At 45.6% G+C, this 16605-nt stretch overlaps 1 protein-coding gene across 1 annotated transcript in view; it reads right to left on the minus strand.

The window, feature by feature from the left end:
* LOC131421241 (immunoglobulin alpha-2 heavy chain-like) overlaps window positions 1–16605 on the minus strand; it is a 32596-nt gene that overhangs the window by 5653 nt on the left and 10338 nt on the right. Inside the window, exons 2-3 of the mRNA XM_058567922.1 lie at window positions 13197–13318; window positions 12772–13092 (exon numbers count right to left, since the gene is read on the minus strand). Of these exons, the coding sequence (XP_058423905.1) occupies window positions 12772–13092; window positions 13197–13318 (443 nt within the window). The remainder of the gene's footprint in view (window positions 1–12771; window positions 13093–13196; window positions 13319–16605) is intronic.

A 16605-nucleotide genomic window follows, 5' to 3' on the forward strand; every position in this document is an offset into this window, starting at 1 on the left:
ACTGTGAGCTCCCAGGTCCTCCCTGAATTATGAAGAGGAAACACCGTGGGCTCTGATATTGGACCATCTGGAATAGGTTCCCAGCACTACTATGTTCAGTGTGATCTTTGTCCAGGCATTTACTCAAACTGTGTCGTGTACTCCTCATGTACGAAATGGGGAAACAGGATTCTATTTGAAAACAGGTCATATTGGTTCCAGTTGTTGATTGATGCACAAGACATTGCCACAACTCCTTGCAGCTTAAAACAACAACAGTCACTCGTGTTGTTCACCACTCTGTGGTTTGAATGAGGCTTGGAGGAGAAGGCCCATTGCTACCCAGGAAGTGCTCTCTAGAGGTGCTGAAATGGTGTCTGGAGGATTCCTTCCAAAATGTGCATTCACAAGTCTGGTCTTGACTGTTGGCTGGAAGCTCAGCCAAGGCTGAGAGCCGGACCTTGGATCCACTTGTGCACTGGGCTTCCTCCCAGCCAGGTCACTGGGTCAGCTGAGTGGCCTTACCTGCACAGTCATTACTGAGGGCAGTTTCTTACAAACCTAAACAGTTTTATTATATGATCCAGGAATCATAGTATTAGATAATTATATAACTAAATTGAAAATGTACGTCGACAAAAAACTATAAATAACTATAGTAGCTTCATTAATAATTATCAGAATCTGGAAGTACCAAATGTTCTTCCATGGGTGAATGGTTAAAAAATGTGTGGTATATGTATCCAATGAAAGTGTATTCAGAAATTTAAAATATGAGATATCAAACTATGAAAATGCAAGAATAAAATTTAATTGCATATTAAATGTAACAAATCCATAACTATAAATTAATATTTAATAAAAATAAAATAAATGTTTGTTTATAAGTAAATAAATTTATAATTTTATAAATTAATAAATATTTCATATTAATGAAATGTTAACAAAAATGCTACATAATATATGATTTCTTTTTTTTGATATTCAGGAAAAGACAAAACTATGAATATAGTAAAAAGATCAGGTTTGCCAAGAATTTGTGGAAAGTGTGAAGAAGAGATGAAACAGAACAGGCCTTTCAGAAGGCAGAGAAAAAATTATGTATGGGATTCCAATGGTGGATGCATAACACTATGAATTTGGCAAAACTCATGGAATGTTACAGCACAAAAAGTGAACCCTAACGTATAGAATTTAAAAAAATATTGAAGAGATCAGGGACTCCAGGATGGGCTGCAGACTGTATAAAAACATCTAATTGAGCTACACATCTATGAAATAGCTTCACTGAAGAGGGCGGGGCTAGAATGTGCTGGCCTAAGTGACTTTGGAAATGAGTGGAGTCTGTAAGATAAAGGCTAAAGAGACTGTGCACCAGCACTGTGCTCTAGGTGATAAAGGTGTTTCCAACAATGATTCGGATTCACAGGTCTGCAACCGCTATACACGTTGCAAGGAAAAACTAAGTACAGGCTTGGCATATGCTGTGAGCCAGGTTCCTCAGGGTTGGAGTGGGGGAGTTCCAGACAAGCACGGAAGGAAGGCTGGAGAGGTCCGTGTGGTATTGGGTTAGAGCTGGAGACATTTGTATGTTTCCACGTCGACCTTAGCGTAGGTGCAGAAGTTTAGATACAGAAATAGTTACAGGGGTGTGTGTACCCGTGGGTTAGTGTACACACAGTATCCTCCAGCTTTGTTAACTGAGAGGTCCTACAAGCAAAACAACTGATAAGGGTAGGACACCCCCATCAATATCCCAATACCCAGAATCTCAGTTCCTAATAACATTCCCAGTGGAAGGAGCTATGATGCATCTGAAAATCGTGTACTTCTAGGACAGAGGAGGACAATATAAAAGGTGATCCTGTAGATTCTTTTAGGACCAGAAAGTAAGAAAGTACTCAAAATTCAAAAGGATTGGAACACATAAAATAAATACAGGGGCCAAACTGAAAGAGTTCCCAGTGGCTAAAAATCTGAAAAAAATGTGCAAGAAATTGAATATTTAACATTGTATCTTAACACAAATTTTGAAATAAATTTGCAAGTGCAATCACTGATATTAATAGATGATTGAATAAATAAAGCCATTGGTGTATGAAGGAAAAATCTCCAGTCCAGAATAACATTGATATATTCCCTACAGGGAGGTGGAGAATGACCTCCCTCCCTTGATTGTGGCCTCGGCTTAAGGACATGGGAGAAATTCTGGGTGAACTTGAACTTCACAGTCAAGTTTTACATATCATACCAGAACCATGGTCCATGAAAGAGGAGTGTGATAAATTTTTCTGTATCAAAATTAAAACCTTTTGTTCTGAGAAACACGCTGATAAGAGAATGAAAAGCAAGACACAGACTTGGAGACTATGCTTTCAATCACTTTTTTGGGAAAGGATTATATCATGAATAAAAAAAGGAAACTTATAACTGAACAAGATAAAAAAATTCCATTCAAATGGGTAAATGATCTGAATAGACACCTCATGAAGAGGACATGAAAAGGGGATAAACATGCGATTTCATTGGGGAATCCAGAAATAACACAACAGTGCAATACTATTTCTCCCCTATCAGAGGGACGACAGCACAACACACTGACAAAATCAAATGCTGTGAGCATGTGCAGCAACAGGAAACCATGTCCATTGCTGGGGGAATGCAGATGGCAGCCACTCTGGAAGACCTTGGACTATTACCTGTGGACTTAGAGATTCACCATGTGACTGAGGTGTGGGCCACCAGGAGTCTACCCAACTGACTGCGAAATTTACGTGCACACAGACACCTTTACGGGAACGCTGACGTCAGATTGCTGATCTGAGCATTTCCCCAGCTCCTGAACTTTGCTCAAATAGTGATTAGTTTATGCAAAATTTCCAACATAATTAGCGAACACACGTATGTATTGTTCCTTTCCATCGATTACTAAACCCTGTTCTCTAAGGAAGCCTTTGATATAATCATCCCTGTCATCTCCTCAGCCAGCAGAGCTGCCCTCTCCCTCAGGGTTTATGACACACTCAGGATGTGGGTTATCACACTGTGCCTCTCACACAGTAATACATGGCTGTGTCTTCAGACCTCAGACTGCTCAGCTCCATGTAGGCTGTGCTTGTGGACATGTCCACAGTCATGGTGTCTCTGCCTTCGAACTTCTGTGTGTAGCTTGTAACATCATCTTCAGGGTAGATCCGTCCCATCCACTCAAGCCCTTGTCCAGGGGCCTGTCGCACCCAGTTCATATAGCAGTCAGTGAAGGTGTATCCAGAAGCCTTGCAGAAGACCTTGACTGATGCCCCAGGCTTCCTCACCTCAGCCCCAGATTAGCTGGACCTGGGAGTGGACACCTGTGGAGAGGAGACAGGAGTGGATGGAATCTCCTTCACTGGCCCTGGTCTCCTCCTCACCCCAGGGACTGGGGAGCCCCTTACCTGTAGCCACTGTCACCAAAAGGAGGATTCTCCAGCTCCAGTCCATGGTGAGGGGCTGTGCTCTCTGGGCTTCTGTAGGGGAGGAGTGGTATTTGGATGATGCTCTGAGGACTCAGACATTTCTGTATTTAACCTAGTACATCTCCAATCATTTGCATACTCATGAGTCTAAATATTTCATACATAAGACATGCAGGGGCCAGCCCAGTGGTGCAAGCGGTTAAGTTCACGCGCTCTGCTGTGGTGGCCCAGGGTTCACTGGTTTGGATCCCAGGCGTGCAGTGAAGCACCGCTTCTCAAACCGTGCTGTGGCGGGGTCCCATGTAAAGTGGAGGAAGATGGGCATGGACGTTAGCCCAGGGCCAGTCTTCCTCAGCAAAAAGAGGAGGATTGGCAGATGTTAGCTCAGGGCCGATCTTCCTCACACACACACACAAAAAAAGACATGGACCATCCTGAGAAAAGATCGAAGACTCAGGGACCATGCTCAGTGGGAGGCTGAGGGCCCAAGTCCTAATCCTAGTTTGAGGACATGTCTTCCCTGCCATGTCCCTGAACTCTGTGTAGACACAGTTCCTCCTACAAAGGAACAAGCCCCAGAGGTGAGGACCTCATTGTGAATCCACCTTTGAATGGAGTGGAGACCACCTGGAGCCATTCAGAATGTCTTATTCCTGAGTTTGGAGTGTCTCCAAAAATGCTGCTGCCATTGAAATAATAAACCATTCTTGTCTTCCAACTTTGCAAAGTTAAGAAATCTAGCAGCCCTACAAATTCTCCTTTTGAATGTGGTTCTCACTGACTTGAGTTAGGAATCTCTCCCTGTAGAGTAGGATGCTTACACGCCCTGCAGCAGTCCTTGTCATACTCTTGCTTGAGTTATTTTTAAAGAAGGAAGATCCAGGCTGTCAGAGGAATCCCCTCCCCAGCCCCCTCTGCACCTGCTCCTGGGCTGGAGTCCTGTGCTGGGTGGTCCTGAGCTCTGCCTGTAGTCCACCCCCCACCCTGCATGGAGGGTCCTGTCTGGACTCACAGGGCATTTCCCTCTCAGTGTCTCTAGTCCAGTATTAATGGCTGTGCCCTGACTTCAGGGTGCCCCTTTAGTGTCACCATGTGATTTGACATCATCTCTTGACATAGTGAACTGGCCTTACTAAACCCACATGCTCTGCAGGGAGACCCCAAGCAAGGATTTTATGAAACCACCAGGTAACCCCGTCCCTGGAGCTGCCAGATGCCCTGACACAGTCCACACTCACAGTGAGTCAGAAACCCTGGGGGCTTTGGGGGAGCCTCACATCTGCTTTAGGTTCCTCTGGTTTATCATCACATGAGAGATACGTGTATATAGAAATGATGGGGCTCCCTGTCCAATCCACACCCACTATCCAAGAACACCCACACACACATGCACACACACACACACACACACACACACTGCCTGATATCTGCAGCAAAAAAAAAACCAGATTTGCTCTTCTTCCCTGTATCTTGCGCATTGGCAGTGCCCCACGCTGACCTTGGCCTGGGATGTGACCTGCTTTGCAGACAAAATAAAAGGAACCAGGTTTCAAGCACAGACTTGGGGAGAGCATGTGCACTGGGTCTGTCTGTTCCTGCAGCACCTGGAATCCTGCAGTTTCCCTGGGACAAGGGGCCAGTGTTGTCCCACAGATTGAGAGAAATGGCACAACCACACCACTGACCACTCTTGGGCCCGCAACAGGGGCTCCTTAGACCCCATCCCTGATGGAGGGGAGACCACTGAGAAGACAGACTAGGAGGCAGCACCATTTTCAGCAGACTCAGGTGAGGCTGCTCTGCAGGGCCACCTGGTGGACGGGGCAGCAGCAGGCAGGTGAGGGAGGTCAGCTCCATGAGGGACACCCTGGCCTCTGCGCGTCACCAGGATGGACTCGAGCTCCTCAGTCCTCAAGTCTCCATCCGTCTGGTCATCTCTCCTCTTCACCACCTGCCTTGTGGACTCCAGGCCCCACATCCCACGTGGAGACAGACTCACTGCTCAGTCACCCACGACCTCACCAGCCAGTTCCCTGTGGGAAATCCTGTCTCTTCCTGAATCTGTGTCTCTGGTTGAACCCTGATGCATAGTCCTGAATGCACCACAAATTCTAGGGGGAGGAAGGATCTTTGTCAGAGAACCCTAAGGAAAGAGCAAAGAATGGTATGGCCCATGAGAGAGCCGTCATGAGTTTGGTCTGGAAGCTGTAGCTGTCAGAGGCTCAAACCACTCTTCTGTCCCTATCTTGTCTCCTCTGATGACCCCGGGCGTCCCTAAGTTCTCCTCCTCAGAGAGTCTGCCTCTTGTAGCACTTTCAGACTTCTTCCACTCTCAGGATATAGGTGTGGTGGTTGTGTGTGCGGAGGGGTGTTATACATTCTCAGGATCAACTCTCAGTGATGTGGTGGTGCTGGCCTCTAACCTCTGACCTTCACATGTTTCTCCCATACTTCAGGACACTTCCCAGTCCCACTCCCTTCCCGGGCTGCAGGGTCCCCAGCCTTTTTCCTTGAATCTCCTCACCTTGTTCACAATACTTTACCCATTAGGTGATACAGAAATCCTGAGGGGTGGGTGTGGAATGGGAAATAATTCCCTTCCCCCATCCATGATAAGGTTCTGGAAAACTCCCTCCCCAAGAGCGTCTGCCTGGGGAAGGTTCTGGGTGGATTTCTCAGTGATTAGTGTTCTCCCCGCCCCCCGCCGTCACAGTCACGAGGGGATATATATGGATCTTCATCTTGAACTTGGAGGATTCTGGAGTGAGATCCCACAAAATTGTGGCGTGTGGCCCCAGGACCTCTCACCCTCGTGCCATCCACCCTTGTCCTCCAGCCATTCACAGTTACCCTGAAAGTGCTCCCCCTTTCTGTTCCAGGAAGCTGATCTCACCTGGGGTTCTGGATGTGCCCGTGTTCCCAGTTATTGGGGTGGAGGTTTCCCTGAAATTCCTCTGATAAGTCAAGGATAAGAGACTAATTTTCAGTTTTTTCAGCTTTTTTTTTTTTAATAGGAATAAGTGTGATGATTTCCAAGATCTTTACATGTCAGAGCAGAAACCGGCAGTACCACCACAGGTCATCGTTGACCTGCTGCAGTCACCTTCCCTCTCCCGGGAAGCTGGGATTCAGAAAGCACAACAGCCGAGGAGCCTGGTAAGTCTCAGGTGACGTCATGTTCTGGAAGGGCGTCCCTGCCCCCGGAGGGTCCCAGTAGGTGCACCTGGCACCTCACAAGTGGGAACAGAGACTCTCATTCCTCAAACACAAGACCCACCCATGAGAAAGCTGCTTCCCAGGTGGAGGGCAGAGCAGGCGGGAGGAGACAAAGGCGGCCAAGCAGGGACCACCAGAAAGGAAGTAAAAAAGAATGGAAAAAAGAAAAAGGGAGCCTGATTACATATTTATACCTCTCTTAGTCACAGTCTGTCTTTTGTGCATTTGAAAAATTTCATCCTATTACAACAAATCTTCTTGAATTCAGAGGCATCAGGGAAGGCACAGAATCATTGATCTGGAAAGGTTCCCGGGAAAACCGCTAGATGAGAGGACGCCCCAGATTCTGGCAGGATAGCAGCCCTTCACCTCCTTGGCACCTGCCCTGGGGCTGGTCCCTGCTACCTGGCAGGTCTTGCGCGCCCCCTGGTGTCCTGAGTGCCCCCTTCAGCCCAGCCCCTCCTGTCTCCTGCAGGGAGGTTTATTTCTGGGCTCACACTGACTGCCCCTCACCGTGTCTTGCACAGCAATGCACGGCTGTGTCCTCGGTGATCACAGCGCTCAGCTGCAGGGAGAACTGGTTCCTGGATGTGTTAGCCGTGATGGAGGTGCGGTCCTTGATGGAGTGGCTGTGTTCCGTGTTCTATGATGATCGACTATAGTAACCACGTCTCAGCCATTCTATCCCCTCCTCTTGGAGCAGGATTCGCCACTGGTGACAAAGTAACCAAAAAGGGTACAAGTGAGGGACATGGTCTCCGATGGTTTCACCAGCCCTGGGCCTGACTCTTGAAACTTAGACTGGGACAGGACGCCATCACTATGTGCCACACACAGAGCACGCTCTTCCCGCCACCTCTTTTCAGATGTTCCTGAGCTGCTCACACTGGGAAGCCGTCAGTAGACAAAGGAGGAAACAGAAGAGTCTCATCTTCTCAAGGGAGAGTGTATTGCCTTTCCTAGAGCTATTCATCCAAGGATGGAAAGAGAGAGAGACAGAAAGAGAGAGGGACCGACAACACTGCACACTGTTACTGTGATATAAACAGAGCTGGAGAGGAATTTGCATGTTCCAGGAGCCCTAGCCTCACCAGGGGAAGGAACCACAGGGGGTCCTGTGCCTCAGCGGCTCGTCTCTGGGGTGAGTGTCCTTGCTCAGGCCTCAGAAAATGCAGACCCTCCTCTTGGAAAGTTCCCCACCCTCCTGAGCTTCCAGACTTTCATCCCACCTTAAGGGCAGGAGAAAATTTCAGAGAAACTGGCAGGTGTGTCTGACACAGTGCGGAGGGAAGTGGCAGAAGAACTTAGATGACCACAGCACTCCTGAGAGGGAGTTCTGTGCAGATAAAGCTGTATGACCAGCAAAACCAGTCCTTTGCTGTAGGGACATTCTCTCCTCAATTAGTGCTTTAGTGAAAATTATCAAAAGGACAGAACAGAATATATGAAACTGTCTTCATTACAGACACCAGGGGTGTCATCATAGAAAACACCAAAGAATCTACCAAAACACCCTGAAACTAATCACAGAGACGAGCCAGGATGCAGGGTGCAATTTCAGTTGCTTTCCAGTATACTAGAAATGAATAGTTATCATTTGAGTTTAAAAGCAATGCCATTTACAATGCACCAAAAATTTAGCTCTGAAATCTAAGACAAATGTATAGGAGCTGTGTGAGGAAAATAAGAAAAAAAAACAAACAGTTATGAAAGATTAAAAAACATGTAAATCATGGAGAGACATACTGAGTCTCTGCATTGGGAGACTAAATAAAGACAAGATACTTCTTTTAGTCCATTTAGCAGATTTCCACCTAGAAGAACAATGGTAGTATGTGTTTTTGTGTTTGTGAACAGTACACTGTGTCATGCTGAGCATGCATGGGATATATTTTCTCCATTATCACTGGAGAATTGACTCAGCCTTCAGTCGTGAATGTTCATACTTGTACACAGATCGTCAGCTGACTGTACAACGCCGGGTCCCCGGGCCTTGTGGGAGCAGTTCTCAGAAATTTATTTACAGAGGATTTCTTCTGTAGTAAATGTAAACTGAAAAATAGGAGGCATGAGAGTTATAAGTTGCTGGCACATTGCTAAGATTCCCCTCAGTCATCACACGTTGATCTATTTCATCATGATCGATGTGACCAACATTTCTCCCAGAGGAAAGCCAGTCGGGTTTGCCAGATTCCGTTCAGCTTCATGAGGTTCTAAAAGCAGTGGTGGTCTCAGCGAAATGTGGAATCACCCTGTGGGCATCAGCTTTACTTGTGCTAGGAAGCAATATCCTCTTGCTCTGTGCCTCTCTCAAGGCACCAACATAGCACTGACTCTCCCTCCTTGTGTAACACGTCCACTCATGTGTCCACCCTCAGCCACCATTTCCCCTTCTCTTGATTTGACATGGAATATAACGCCAAGTTTCCAACTTTGGAAGAGGTTGTACAGATACACACTGGAAGCAATTCCAGTCTAGCAACATCTCCCCATCTGTCCACTCCATCCTCGTGGGGTAGAGTTACACAGACATGGAACGAGTGGGATATCTTGACCACGAGGCAGTGGAGCTGCATTCACTGGTGACCTCACTTCTGTCAGACAGTGTGAAGGAGCAATACCTCCCACGAGGAGCTTAGGATTTGTGACATGAAGGTTTCAAATTATGTTACAGTTTCTTGCTTAGGAAACATCCTTTTACCTGAAACCCACAGCAGAGAATAAAGTAGAGAGATGAAGTGGTGTGGAGAGAATTGTGCAGTCATACCAGCAACTGTCCTCACAGCCCCTTCTCCAAATCTCCCTGAAAACTGGAGGAATCTATTGAGTGGGAACCCTCTCTTGATCTCCTTCATGTTAAGTGTGAGGAAAATATCATGGATCATTATCAATGTCTCTATCCCTCTTTCCGTCCTACTTATCGATTAGTTTATTTGCAATAGTTTTAAGGAGGTATAATTGACGTGTAATAGCCTGCATATATGTCAAGTATATGATTTGATGAGTATTGCCATGTGCACACCTGTGCAACCATCACCATAATGAAGGTCGTGAAGGAAGCCATCATCATTAAAAGTCTCTTTGTTCCTCTGTAACTCCTCCCTCCCACTTCTTCCCTTAACCCAACTTGTAGATAGCCAACTCTTGATCTTTGTGTTACTTTAGATTAGTTTTCATTTACTACATATACATAAATGGAATCATATCATGTGAATTTTGTGTGTATTCTTTCACTTAACATCATTGCTTATGAAGACAACCATTCTGTTTTGTGTGTCAAGCATCCATAGATTGTGATTATGGGAAGTATCCCATGAGTGATTACACCGCATGTGTTTGTCTATTGAGCTCGTGATTGATATTGGATTGTTTCCAGATTCTGGTATTACAAATACAGCTGCTGCTCAGCTGAGGAACGACAACAACTCTTCTTCTTACAACAACAACTATACTGTATAGACTGCAAATTAGTGATCTTTCTTTAATAAACCACATAATTGAAGTTATAGTGCAAACAATAAACCTGACATCTGGTAAGAAACAAGTGGTTTCCAGGAGAAACAGTATGGGAATTATAGCTGATATGGGGGAGAGAATGCCAGATGGCTTACAAACTAGTACAAGAATAAAAGAGACATACTTCATGGATTTCCTGACGTGGAGCGTGGTGAAGGTGCTATAGTGTGATATTTTCAGGGGTCACACAATTAGGGAGATATCTATTCCCTGTAAAGCTTTGTCCTCCAGGATTGGGGACATATCCTAAGCGTTCCTCCCCCAAGATTGTTCTTTCAGGGAGAGAGGACCAGCACCTACTGCTGAGACACATCCACACCCACCTCACGGATCACCACTAAGAACTAAGTAATTAATCTGCAGGGAGAAAGTCACCAAAACCAGTATCCTAAGTCTCGAGTGGAAAGCAACAGAAACTGGGAGAGGAACAGAGGAAACTACCAAAGCTCTGTCCTGAGCCCCCTTTCCCTTCTTTAAGGTATAAAAGCCTAAATATGCAGAAAAGAGTGAACTCTACTGTCCATATTTCTACAAACCCTGTTCACAACTGTTAAGACATTCCCTAAGGAGACTGAGGCTTTCTCTACCGCTCTCCTCTTTTCTTTCTGGGTCCTTACAAGAATCTCCCTCAACAATCCCTTCACAGAAATGTAGGCTTTTCTAGCACACATCTCAAAATCCTCCCAGCCTCTACTCATTACCTAGATTCTAAGCCATTCCACATTTTTAGGTATTTGTTACTGTAGCACCCCCAATTTACAGTACCAATTTAGGTCTTAGTCCATCTAGGATGCTATAAAAATAGCATATATTGGGTATCTTATAAACAAAAACTTATTTCACACAGTTCTGGAGGTTTTGAAGTCTAAGATAAAGGCACCAGCAGATCCTGGGTCTGACGAGGGCCTGCTTTCTGGTTCATCAACAATGTCTTCTCACTGTGTCCTCCCATGGTGGAAGGAAGAGGAGAGGGAGCTCTGTGGGGTCTGTTTTATAAAAGCACAAACACCATCATTATGGCTACAAGCTCATGATACAATCATCTCCCAAAGGCCCCACCTCCCAACACCATCACACAGAGTGTTAGCTTTCAACATATGAAGTTTTGAGGGACACTTAGCTTCAGACCAGAGTACAGGGTCAATTTGTCCCCAAAATTGAAGATACAGACAGGCATGTACTGGGAATAACCACTTGCAAGAGCAGAAATTGATAAGCAGAAATCTCCACAGGAACCATGCTGGGGTGTGAGAACCTGATCTGTATTGATGAGTTGCTGAAGACTCAGTGTGGAGGGATCTGAGTTAGAAACTCTAGGGGATCAATTCTTAGGGGATCTCGACAGTTCTGGGTTTTACCTCCAGGATATCTACCATGTCCTCATATTAAACATCAGAGGAAAATACTTTGTGCTTTTAGTAAAGAGTGAGGAAATAGATAATTTAGAAATTTATCAGAACATTCTATTCTTGACAAGACCTGTCCTCAGAGATTCTGGTTTACCCTACCCTAACCTTCCGGGGTTTCTCAGAGCATAGTTGACCTGGGGAAGGGAAACACCCACCTCCATCCCCCTCCCCACAGCCTTCCTGTCTCACATAAGGGAGGGGGTAAACTGAGAAGCCCCTGTGAGGGTCACAACAGAGTCACTGGCTCAGGAGAAGAAAGAAGTACCACAGGACTCGAGACATCTCACCTACCCACACCTACCCCCGCATCCAGAGGGGTCTTGTGTGATAACGGGGAAAACCACTCAGAGACGGCGTGGGTCTCTGACCTCATTGAAGAGTCTCTAGGAAACCCAGAGTAAACGGAGGACAGAAAAGCAAGGACATCAGAGGAGATGTTTCCTCCAACCATGATGTGCCTTTTCATCCTCTTTACAGCTTCCTTCCTAGAGTGAAAGCTTTAATGTTTAAGTCTAAGTTAATGTTTCTTTCAGGGGCCATGTTTTTCTATCATCATGTTTTTGTTTTGTTTTTTGGCTGGGAAAGATCTGCTCTGAGCTAACATCTGTTGCTAATCTTTCTCCTTTTTTTTTCCTTCTCCCCACAGCCCCAGCACAGAGTTGTATATTCTAGTTGTGAGTTCTTCTAGTTCCTCTATGTGACCTGCCACCATAGCACGGCTACTGACAGATGAGTGTTTTGGTTCCACACCCAGAAACGGAACCCAGGCCGCTTAAGCAGAGTGCACCAAACTTTAATGGCTAGGCACACTGGGCTGTGCTTGGCAGAGCTGCATTGTTGAGTCCAAGAGAGCCTCCTTTATGGATTTAGCTGACTTACTTCAGAAGCTTTGATAATAAATTGGCGTTTAGGCACAAGTGTGTCTCAAAGAGACTCTCTGACTTTGGTCCATGTGAGAATGTTTTTCTTCCATTACAACAGACTTTTCTAATCAGAGAACACCGAGGGAAGTGCAGAATCACAAATCCAGAGAGGTTCTCTTGAGGAAACTGTTATATGAAAAGGAAGCCAGGACAGGAAACCAGCCCTTAACATCCATCTGCACCTGCCTCTGGTCCTTGAGTTCTGGCCCTGTGCGCCCCCTGGTGGTCCTGAGTCCCTCCTGCAGGGAGGTTTGTGTCTGGGCTCACACTGACTTCCTCTCACTGTGTCTGTTGCACAGTAATACACGGCCGTGTCCTCCGTTCTCAGGCTGTTCATTTGCAGATACAGTGTGTTCTTGGAGTTGTCTCTGGAGACGGTGAATCGGCCCTTCACCGAGTCTGCATAGTATGTGCTACTACCATCTTTATTAATGGATGAGACCCACTCTAGCCCCTTCCCTGGAGCCTGGCGGACCCTGTCAATGCTATAGCTGCTGAAGGTGAATCCAAGGCTGCACAGGAGAGTCTCAGAGACCGCCCCAGGCACCACCAAGCCTCCCCAGGCCTCCACCAGCTGCACCTCACACTGGACACCTGCAAACACAAAGAGATCCAGGTCAGGAAACTGTCACACATCAAATGTTTCTCTCACTCATATCCTCTCACATACTCAACGTCTCTTGGTCTCCACAAATTACCTCTTAAAATAGCAACAAGGAAAACCCAGCTCAGCCCAAACTCCGTTGTGAGTCGTCTGTGTTCAGTCCTGATCACAGAACGGGAACACCTGGGAATCCCAGGGCTGGGCTCCTTTCCAGAGCTGCAGGGTCGGGGCTGGGCTTTTTTTTATCAGTAGAGGGAGGGCACTATTTGCATGTCCTCTAACTATATATGAAGCTCTGTGTCTGGACACCCACATAAAGGGCAGAGTCCCAGAGTGTGATGTGTCCATATGGTAAGAATTAGCCCATAATATTTGGGCATGCTCCTCAAAACTGGACTCAACTGCCCTCTGAACCACCTCTGTGACAGAACTGGGCAGGGCTAGTGAGGTTTGCAGAAACCCCCCACTTGTAATTAGAACATGTGTGAATTATATGCATTGTACTATTTACCAAAGAATGTATAGTGAAGGAAGATACATGCAGATATATTTTCAGAACTTCCTGAAATTTCATGTTATTATTTATTTTCTGTATCATTTCCAACCAGTGATCCATTTTTTTACAGGTAATAGCTTTAGTGATGAATAACTGACATGTAGTAAACTGCACAGTACGACAATGTGCAGGCATTATGTAAATCTACAGGCATTTTATGGACCCGGAAGCAAGGAGCACAGTAGGAACAGCCCCACCCACGTCACCTCTAACTGGTGTCATTCCCGGTGACCCACTTGAGTACCGTGTGGTGCCGCCCAGCTCATTTAGGGTCTCATGTAAGAGCCGAGCAGGGGAGCAAAGAATCACCTTGCTGGCAGGCACAACAGACACCATCAGTAGGATGGGGCTGTAATTTCACAATGGGGAAGGCAGAATATGTTCAACTTCTGGGAAACTCACTACGATATATTTAGAAATTCTCAAATTCAATGACATACAGAGAAGTACAAACCTGAATACATAAATGAGTGAATGGTAACTAAATATATTGGCGCGTGAACATAGCAATGGTAAAATGCAAGTATATATTGCAGTCGCCTTGTATTTAATGAAATGGCCATATACCACAGTCCTTAGAGCAGTAAACCGAAAAATGAAAACCCTGTGGGTTGGCCCAGTCGTGTAGTGGTTAAGTTCGCATTCTTCACTTTGATGGCCTGGGGTTTGTGGTTTCAGATCCCAGGCACGGACTTACACACCAGTCATCAAGCCATGCAGTGGTGGTGTCCCACATGCACAATAGAGGAAGAATAGCTCAGCTGTTACCCCAGGGGCAGTCGTCCTCAAGTAAACAGGAAGATTGGCACCAGATATTAGCTCAGGGCCAATCTTACTCTCCACAAAAAAAAGAAAGAAAGAAAAGAAAGATAACCCTTAAACCACCTCTGTGTTTCTTGACAGCGGCCAATCCATCCGAAGCTCAAACCTTTCATTATTCCAAAATAGATTCCAAAATTATCTTCAAATAGATGTCGATTCTGTACAATTAAATGATCCATCCTGATCCGGGCTGCAGCATCTCCACACCACGTCTCCATGTGGAAATATTCCACTGCATCTTCATCATGAGATGCTGAGGAGAAGACACCTGACCTCACCTCCATCTCCTCAGTCCCAGACCCCAGTGTGTCCCTCTCCTGAGCCTCCAGATGCTGAGCTACGTGAGCAGCTGGGTGGAGTGAGGGGGGATGTTCTCCTCTTCATTGGGTGGATGAGCGTGAGGGTCTGGAGACAAACATGCACCTGGAAAAGGGCCCACAGGCTGCAGACCCTGTAAGAGTAGATCCCATGTAAATGTTGACATTGATGCCCTGGCCCCTGAGTGTGCTCTGGCTCCCTGACCTTCAAGAAGATCAAAAAGACTGAAGTGTTGAGACCATTCTTTCCTGTCACTGGAACTTGGAGATACTGAGAAGCTTTGAAGGAGAGACATGGAGCTGATGGAGAGACTGAGGGCTTTCAACAACCACAAGGGCTATTTACACATGATCTCTCTACATAGACACCAAGGGACACCTTAAAGAAGATAAAATAATATGACAAAATACCTTAAATTCAGAATACCTGAGATGAATAAGAATGCTCTTAAGATTAATTTGCTCGTCTATGAAATAGAGATCAATTTACTTCTAAATTCATAGAATTATTTTCATGATTATGTAAGTTAAAATTATCCTAGTTCCTGGTCCTTGGCCAGTTTGGTTATTACGGGTGTGAGATTTCATTCTAAAAAGGGAGGACACCTCTGTGTTTCCACAGCTTTTAGGAAACTGTTTGTACTGTCTGCATGTCAGGAAGAGGTTTACAGAGCATGGAGATCAAAACCCTTGACAGAGTTTTTATCCTTAACCCGCCTCCTCTGTGAGGACATGAGCTCATTAGTTCCTCGGTGCCCCCTGGTGGTCCTGAGTGCCCCCTCGTGGTCCTGAGCATCCCGTGCTACTACTGAGTGCAGCTTTTGTTTCCAAAGTCTCCTGGAGAGAAATAGACACTCTTTTTCCTCCCTCCCCTTTATCCAACATACAGTGGAGGACACTTCCAGCATAAGCACTATATGCCTTCCTGTTCAAAGGATATCTCCTCTTAGTTCCTATCAACTGACCCCTCACTCCACTTCGTGGCTGTGAATCCCCAGCTGCCGTTGCTGTGTTCAGAGGTGAGCCCTGTTTCTCTCTCCTCCTGTAAACTCTCTATTGCAAGAGTCTTGAATAAAGAGTTTGTCATCATCTCAGCAAGTGTCAGAAGGACTTTTTCATTATAAACAGCAAGACAGCAAAATGAAGTAAAGTTTTTGAATCTCAAAATTCTACTAGCACGAACCAGGCTAATAAAAGACCTCATATTCAAACATGTGCCACCTTCAAGAAAAAGGAAGAGTAGATCCAAGGTTAGAACAAGCCCAGGGCTTAGGGTCTGAGCTACAGAAGATTATCATCAAAAGACAATACCTCATAGAGTTTGCCCGGGTGGATTTCAAAGTCGGTTCAGGCTGGTGATTCCTTCTAACTCAAATTGTATCTCTGTTGGAATGGAACTATCCATAACTGTTACCATACGCCTGCCTGCAGTTGTGTTTTAGAAGAAAAAAACTTATTTTCCACTATCACAGGCCTACAGATGAAGAGGGTTTTCCCCAGCTTGGAGCACTGTCAAATTCTCACCCATATCTAATTTAAATGATTGCATTTGGCACTTTTGAGATGATGGTATTTAGATGGATTATGGACTTGTGTTAATGCTTTAAAGGCTCTGCGCTCTGGGAGATGTTCGATGTTAAATATAATTGACCTAGGGTTGGATGTAATTATTTGAGGGCTGAGAGTGCACTGAGGTAGTGTGAGTCATTCTTTGAATCTGTGGGTGGTATTTTATATAGCAAAAGGAACTTTCCCATGTTGGATTAATTTAGAGATCCTGAGATTCAAAGATTTTCCTGAACTAATTA

Source organism: Diceros bicornis, chromosome 24, assembly GCF_020826845.1.
Source record: "Diceros bicornis minor isolate mBicDic1 chromosome 24, mDicBic1.mat.cur, whole genome shotgun sequence".
Classification (NCBI taxonomy): Eukaryota; Metazoa; Chordata; class Mammalia; order Perissodactyla; family Rhinocerotidae; genus Diceros; species Diceros bicornis.